Source organism: Harmonia axyridis, chromosome 4, assembly GCF_914767665.1.
Source record: "Harmonia axyridis chromosome 4, icHarAxyr1.1, whole genome shotgun sequence".
Lineage (NCBI taxonomy): Eukaryota > Metazoa > Arthropoda > Insecta > Coleoptera > Coccinellidae > Harmonia > Harmonia axyridis.
This window is the reverse complement of record NC_059504.1, coordinates 14476206-14484352: the sequence shown is the minus strand read 5'-3', so window position 1 is coordinate 14484352 and position 8147 is coordinate 14476206. Positions and strand designations below refer to the sequence as shown.

General features: G+C 32.5%; 3 protein-coding genes across 4 annotated transcripts; 2 read left to right on the top strand and 1 right to left on the bottom strand.

The window, feature by feature from the left end:
• Positions 1-1447: 1447 nt before the first annotated feature.
• LOC123677679 (erbin-like) lies at positions 1448-4068 on the bottom strand. Its single transcript, XM_045614345.1, has 3 exons — positions 2390-4068; positions 2065-2334; positions 1448-1927 (listed from the first exon to the last, which is right to left on the bottom strand). The coding sequence occupies exons 1-3, from the start codon at positions 3753-3755 to the stop codon at positions 1521-1523; spliced, it is 2043 nt and encodes a 680-aa protein (XP_045470301.1). The 5' UTR covers positions 3756-4068; the 3' UTR covers positions 1448-1520.
• Positions 4069-4330: 262 nt separating this feature from the next.
• Positions 4331-5590, top strand: LOC123677681 (ras-related protein Rab-18-like). The gene is made up of 4 exons (XM_045614349.1): positions 4331-4513; positions 4566-4875; positions 4968-5093; positions 5193-5590. The coding sequence occupies exons 1-4, from the start codon at positions 4446-4448 to the stop codon at positions 5301-5303; spliced, it is 615 nt and encodes a 204-aa protein (XP_045470305.1). The 5' UTR covers positions 4331-4445; the 3' UTR covers positions 5304-5590.
• A 652-nt stretch (positions 5591-6242) lies between these two features.
• Positions 6243-7527, top strand: LOC123677680. 2 transcript variants are annotated; one of them, XM_045614347.1, is made up of 3 exons: positions 6243-6502; positions 6579-6725; positions 6792-7527. In XM_045614347.1, the coding sequence occupies exons 2-3, from the start codon at positions 6651-6653 to the stop codon at positions 7488-7490; spliced, it is 774 nt and encodes a 257-aa protein (XP_045470303.1). In that variant the 5' UTR covers positions 6243-6502; positions 6579-6650; the 3' UTR covers positions 7491-7527. The 2 variants fall into 2 exon arrangements, with proteins under 2 accessions (XP_045470303.1, XP_045470302.1); XM_045614346.1 differs by having other exon boundaries at positions 6244-6502; positions 6595-6725.
• Positions 7528-8147: the final 620 nt, after the last annotated feature.

Below are 8147 nucleotides of genomic sequence, written 5' to 3'. Positions count from 1 at the left end.
TTGCTTTCTACCCAAATATCTGTAGTTTTCCAATTTTGAGCTGAAAATGGTCTAAAATGATTAAGTTTGTTTCACTGGTGAAAAATTTGAGTCAAAATCAATTCTTTCCACTGCATACACAATAACTCTAATATGAAATGCCCGCTAATGACCTACATGTTGAAGCGGCAAACTAATAAATAATATGAAATGTGCTAGGCATGACATTTTAAGCGTCCAAATATCTCAATTTATTTCTGTATCATAAAAATCCTTTCGGAGAACAGATTGATTTCTTTAGAATGCAAGTATTTTTTTGAGTATTTCATTTTATTTTTATCATTTTGAATACAATTTTCATTCAATTTGAATACAAAAATCAATTCAATCTGAAATAGACAGATTTTAATGATGGGCACCATGTTTACACCTCGTAACTATAGGGCCAACCTTAGAATATAGATATTAATGTTCTAAGGGGCCAACCAATCGATGTTTTGATTGGTTGTAATTCAAACATCTGTTACCAGGTGGTGTGTATAATTCGGAAATTGAGACATCTGGTGGTGACCTTCGGAAAAAACGCTAGTAAAACATTGATATTTTTTCTAGTGACATAGTGGCTTGTAGCTGAATTTTTTCGTCTTTTATATTTATTTTGTGAAGTTTATTATTCAAAGTAATAATCGATATCGAGCTTTTGGATTTGCACAGATCTCCTTTCATCATTTCTCCAAAGCAAATGAGGAAAAAGGCCAACCTTTGAAAAAAGCTGGTCATGTGTACAACATAACTGATCGAGCTAGTCTCATTACTTCTAGCTAGAGTATAGAAATCATCGTGAGTACATAATAGTCTGTATTATTTTTTAATAATATACAAGATTTCCAGCTTGACAAGGAGAGAAACGTGAGTCACACAACTTGCTCTTGCATTGCTAGCATTTCTGGACATCGCAAACATATTTCTGCTACAGTGTTCTGCATCAATCTAGAGGATTCATCCACTATAACAAGTGGACCTTGTACTTGGAAGGAGCCATATGTCCCAATATTTTCAATATTGTATATCACTTATTGAAAATAAAATCAACTCAAAAGTCCTTAGAATCACCAAACACAGATAAATTTCAACACCACATTAGCAGGCAAAACCCATGAAAAACATAATGTTTTACTAAACAAAGTGTTTAATTTCGCCACGGATGTCGCTACATACAAATACGCACATCACCTACACCTTGAGGTCACGTGACACGAGGCTCAATCTTTCTTTCTCTAATGTTGAAGTCGATCCTCTACACTGCACGACCGCTCAGGGGGGGCAATATGTATTACTAGATCATTGTTGCAATATTGCACTTCTTATTAGATCATTGGTTGAAAAATATTGATATGAATTTAAGAGCTCCTGACTTCAACTTGGTGCTTTTCTGATTTTTTTTTAATGTGAATTGAAATAAATTTGATAGTAATAAATGCTTTATTAAACAATGATACAAATCTCAAATATAAATATGTATAAAAAGGCCTAAATAATTCTTAATTGTCATTATTTTGTAATTGCCTGGACACAGTCACTATTCTAGCGTTATTAATTACTTTTAAAGCTTGCTGATATGCGGAATCTGGATCTAATACTGAAATATCAATGTCGTCAAAGCCTAAAATCTTGTCTCCGACTTGTAATTTGTTAAAGGCACTTCCATTCAACTTAACAAAATCTACATATACTCCGTCTTCTTTGGAAAGGATCCGAAAATCATCTCGAAAATTGTCATCCAGTTCCACTTCAGTTACAAAACGAATTTTGTGAGTTCCAAAGGGCCAAGAAGGCCCAGTTCTAGGTTGTGGCTTCAATAAATTCACATTGGCAGGTTGTTGACTGAACTTTTTCGGCTTTTCCAAGGGACTTGGAGGTGGTTTTCCGTCTTTGAGGACAGGAATTACTGAAACAAGAATATTTTATCTATATATAGAAGAAAGTTTCATCAGAACATCACAAAAATTAACCAAACATCTCACAAAACAAATATAAAAGTGCCAAGAATAGAACCTTAAGGTTCCTCAGTGAAAATATGCTTACCATCATTGAATAAATGGGCATTTTTAGAGTAAGCTGCTGCCACGTAGTAAGGAGGTGGTTGTTTTGGAGTAACAAATTGCGTACTTTCTTTAACATTATTATGATGATGGGTATGGACATACTGCTCTTGCGGAACAAAATCGGAAGCAATATTTGTAACTTTAGCCTCCCTTATTTGGGTAACACCAGGTCCACTCAAATTGTGCCTCAATCTTCTTAATTCTTTACGATATGGAGTTGGAGTTCTGCTTAATCTTGCTTCTGTAGGTCCTGCAAACAATTTAGATTTTAAGATGAAACTCATATTCGAAGATTAATTATTTACCAATATCAGCACTAAAACTGATTTTGCCTGGTTGTGGAGTAATAACAACTGGAACCTGTGGTACCGATATTTCTTCTTCTTCATTAGATGAATAAGGTACTTGAGGAAAAAGAATTGAGGTGAGAACAACCTGCCCTGTTTCCAAATGATCATTTTGAAGGTGAATGAGAGGTTGAGTTTGATTTGGAGTGAGCCATAGGGCTCGTAAGTTGGATAATTTTGAAATTGTAATTGGTAAATAACTCAATCTGTTACCAATGAGTCCTAGGGTTGTTAATTTGTGCAAATGACCAATTTCATCCGGAAGTTTCGAAAGAAGATTATGATGAACATTTAAAATAGATAAATTCAAGCAACTACCAACTTCTGATGGTAGATATGAGAGTTTGTTGTTTGATAATATAAGTGTTCCCAATTTACGCAAATGCCCAATACCAGATGGGATGTTCATTAATGCGTTATTTTGTACATTGAGTTCTTCTAAATTAAGTAGTTTACTTAAAGAATCTGGTAGTTCTTCTAGACAATTAGCTTCTAGTTTTAATACTTGTAAGTTTCTCAAATTACCAATTGATTTTGGTAAAGATTCAATGTTGTTGAAACTTAGAATTAGATTGGTAAGTTTCATACACTGTCCGAGCTCCTTGGGTACTGTTTTTAAGCAATTGTAAGAAGCATCAAAATCATTTAGTTTTTTCAAGTGACTAACTGTGATAGGTAGTTTTTCTAAATTATTCCCATTTAACCATAACTCTGTAATATTGCCATGAGTTTCTCCTATTTCCTCAAAAACATTTAAATTATTATCGCTCACATCCAGTCTTTGCAAATTAGTCAGTCTTCTTATAGATTTTGGCAACTCTTCAACATAATTATCTCGTAACTCTAAAATTCTTAAATTGGACAAACGGCCTATATTAGCTGGTATATAATCTATTCCAGTATCATTCAAACATAACTGTTGTAAATTTATAAGGTTCATCACAGTTTCTGGCACTTTGCCTAAATCATTCATACTAAGATCAAGCGTAGTTAATTTGCTCAGTTTATCCAAATTTGGTGATAAACTGTCTAGCACCAATGCATTTTTACTTAATACTAACACTTGTAAACTGGTCAATTTTGATATCAAGGGTGGTAAGGAATTAATTTCGTTGTCACTAACATTTAAATACTTAAGATCTATACATTGAAATAACTGGGGGGAGAGGTCCCTGAGTTTGTTCCCTTCTAGATGTAGTACCTCTAAGGTACGGGAACTGGAATATACATCAAATGGCACATCAGAAAGACCACACCTTGAGTAGTCTAATTCAACAATCTTTTCCTCTGTAGACCTACATTTTCCACACAGAAAAAAGCTCATGTTATGTCTATTATATCTTTGTGATTATTTATTTTATATAATTCCTTCATAATCCAATAGAATTTCGAGATTGCCTATGAAAACTCCATATTTCCTGAATATGTTGTTATGATGTCTTTCTTCTTTCATCATAACTGAAATACAAATATTGATAATGTTGTTGCGTTATGTGTTCATAACCGAAAATGACTACTGCTCTGACTACACAAAAGAATTTTTATATTATCAATTTGTCTTTTAGATGATATAAATGCAATTAATTAAAGAGAACTTAGTCACCACATTTTTTTCGATGTTGAATGAATAACAATAGACTTTTATAAAAAATTATATTAACTACTAGCAATCTGTGGTTCGAATGTGGGAAGAATGGTAATAAATTCACAATTTCAAATCTCTGAATAATACTCATTTTATCATACTATTTCAATGAAAATAGATAGATTTCATAATTATAATTTTATATAATCGATATCTATTGCTATTTAATATTCAATCACAGAGAAAAATAGTAGTTCCAATTTTCCTTTGAACTTTGTAACACCCCTTGAATATGATCAGATGATGGAAAATAACAAAAACGTCAAAAACATCCATAAAAGCATAGATTGATGTCAATGAATTTTCCTTAGAAAATCTTCATTGTTAATTTTAACTTTTTAATGAAACTGAATTTACTTCGGAATAACTATGGATGAAGATATTTTGACAACTTTAAAAATTCTTATTATAGGGGAAAGTGGTGTGGGTAAATCAAGGTATTTATTTGTCGTAAATACAAAGAACCTTTGTTTATTAATTGCGTTTCAGTATTTTACTGAGATTCATTGATGATAATTTTGACCCTGACCAAACTCTAACGATTGGCGTTGATTTCAAGACGAAAAAGCTAACTGTTGATGGAAACACTGTGAAATTAGCAATTTGGGACACTGCTGGACAAGAAAGATTTAGAACTTTAACACCATCCTATTATAGAGATGCCCAGGGTGCAATTTTAGTCTTTGATGTTTCTAATTATTCAACATTTGCTAGACTTGAAACTTGGTTAAATGAATTGGACACTTACTCAACAAGAAGTAATATTGTTAAAATGATTGTTGGCAACAAAATTGATAAGGTATATTTTTATGCTTATTTTTCTAATGGAATTTTTGGCTTCAACTGCTTAGGTCATTAGCCAAATTTTCTATTATATTTAATATATTGTAGGAAAAACGTAAAGTTCCTAGAGAGGAAGCTATGAATTTTGCACGTCGTCATCAAACATTGTATATTGAAGCTAGTGCTAAAACAAAAGATGGGGTCCAAACAGCTTTTGAAGAATTAGTGTATAAGGTAAGTTTTACTTAGTAGATGCAAAGTTAAAAACTTTGCATTTCAATGCAAAAACAAATTTAAAAAATCTAGATTAACTTTTGTATTTTCATATAACAGATCATTCAGACGCCAGGTCTGTGGGAGTCTTTTAGTCTTAATAAATTGCAACTTGATAACAAGGATCATCCTGCAAATTCCAGCAACTGTTCTTACTGCAGCTTAGTATAATGATGGTTCCACAAGAATAATTTTAAGCATGTGATATTGTAATCTCTATATATATTTATAGCTACAATTAAAACATTTTCTATTTTGTAATTTGATTCATTATTATTCAATAGTTTCTGAATTCATAAAACTATGTGATGATATCCAACTGATTAAAATTTCATTCTGCCTGTTAATGTTAAGATAATTTGAAAGTATGGCGTTTTTCACTTGAATTGATAATTAACAACAAAGCTCTTTTTTGTTTGTATATATCTGTTTGAAAAATATATTATTTATCTCTCTGACTCGAATTTTCATTAAGTTACATCATACTTTTCCAAAGATTTATACTCTTGATCTATCTCTGGAATGATTTGAATATATCTATCATTTGTTTACCTACAAGAAACAATTATTATGTGGCATGGGACTAGAGAGGAAGTATTGATTCCTTGCTAAATAACATGTAAAATAAATTCTTTAATAAACAGCTGAATATATGTATTTACTACGTTTAAATATGTTGAGGAAAGCTATCACAGTTTCTTTTTATTCCTTCTTGCGGTCAAATGGATCTGACCATACTTTCATGTTTCCAGGTTGTATCTGATCCTGATTAATTCCTTCCCTGGTGATTTTCTGTAGTTTTTTATATTTTTCTGGGTTCATCATTGGTTCAATTGCAATTGGATAAAGAGCTACAGTAATGGATGTCACTAACCCTCCAATCATGAGCGCATATCTAAAACCTGGCGAAATACCCATTGTTTATTCTATTTGTGCTATAATAAATCGTCTTTATTGTAATAAGGCATTCCAATGACCTGTCAAATATGGCGGCTGTAGGCCAATGTTTTGAAAACATTGTTTTGTTGTCATTGAGTTTTCATATTGTTCTGTTATAAGTTGATCTTAAAGTTGTGAGATTTTTGTTTTCGTGATTGCATCAAATGATTTTTATATTGTTTAAAGCTTATTAGTGGTATTCTCACGAAAAAATGCCTTTGACATGCCTTGTAGTTGATTGTAGAAGTCGTTCCAACAGGGATGATGTAAAATTCTTTTCAGTGCCTGCGGTTTTAAGCCACAGGTTTCTTACGGATAAAAACGAATTGTCTGAAAGGCGTAGGGCACTATGGATAGCAACAATTAAGAGGGACGATCTTACTGAATCGAAACTAAAGAATCAGAGAGTCTGCAGTAAACATTTTTAACTTGTAAGTGATATAGTTGAAATCAACCTAAGTGGCCAAGTGTTATAATGATATTTACATTAAAAGTATTTTACACCAGTCTGAATTGCCTCTAGGAAAACCTGCTGCTTTGGAAGATGAAAATCATCCGGATTGGGTTCCATCACAGAAAATGGGGCACAAATCTCATAGGAAACAGGCTGATGTTGAGAGGAAAGGAAGATTTGATAAACAGAGGAAATTGAGCGTAAGTAATACAATCAGCACGTTTATATCATTCTTTGCAAAGGAAATAAACACTTTTTTTTTGCAGATTGAACACGCAGATATTGATGTCGAACTTAATTCAGAGGCCCCAGACCATGGTAGTAACTTCGATACTGGGGTTGCATCTCAGACGGACATTACTATGGAAGAATTAACTTTAAAATTCGACCAATTGAGTTTTGCCTCAAAAACGATAGAAAGACTTGAAAAAAAAATTGACACATCGCCATTTGGTCTCAGAGACGATCCTAGTAATGATATCAAATGGATTTACTTTACAGGTTTTTCGTATACTTTTGTAGAAGGTATATTATATAAGATTATAGAAGATGATATTCCCACAACAAGTATTACTGCTCTCAGTTCTTTCAATCTGTTAATATTAACTCTAATTAAGTTAAGATTAAATTTACATTTTCGAGACTTAGCCTTTCATTTTAAAATTTCCCGATCAACTGCTTCAACATATTTTGAAAAGGTCATAGATATACTCCATAAAACATTACAGCAGCTAATAATATGGCCTGAGCGTTCAGTGGCCTCCAAAAATATACCATCTTGTTTCCAAGAAGCATTTCAAGATAAAACAACCATCATTTTAGATTGTTTTGAAGTTTTTATTGAAAAACCCGCGTCTTTAAAAACACAGATGCAATGCTGGTCACATTATAAACACCACAACACTGTAAGATTTTTAATAGGAATTACACCACAAGGTACAGTAAGCTATATTAGTAAGGCATAGGGTGGGCGTACCTCAGACAAACAAATTGTTGAGAACAGTGGTTTTTTAAATCATATCCCTGGGGATATTGTTTTAGCTGATAGGGGTTTCTTAATAAAAGAAACTTTAGGAGTTTCACAAAGTAAATTGGTTATCCCTGCCTTCACGAAGGGTAAAAAGCAGTTACATCCTCTGGATATTGAGGCTACAAGACATATAGCTCATGTAAGAATACATGTGGAAAGAACAATTGGCATGTTAAAAAATAAATTCAATATTTTTAAAGATACCATACCAATATCTATGATAAAAAAGGAAAATGACCCTGATGATTTGAATATTGGCGCCAACAGACAACAGACAAACATGGCGTCAGTAGGCAAACGCCATATTGGGTCACGTGATTTGGAATGCCCTATTTAAAACTTTTCTAACCTCATCTTCAACGACTTTTTGAGTTACTGTTTATCAGAACTACTCTTAAGTGATTATATACTATTCTGTGGCTAAATAATTAACAATTATCTTCAAATTCATTTTCGACTGAGATTCTCCATAAGAAATATACAATTTCTACCAGTCGGTTTGGGTGATGTTAAAAATGGGGGAGGTGGCAATCCTATAGCCGGCAACAAAAATAAAAATATCAAATAAAGGATATCCAGAAAAAACTTCTTT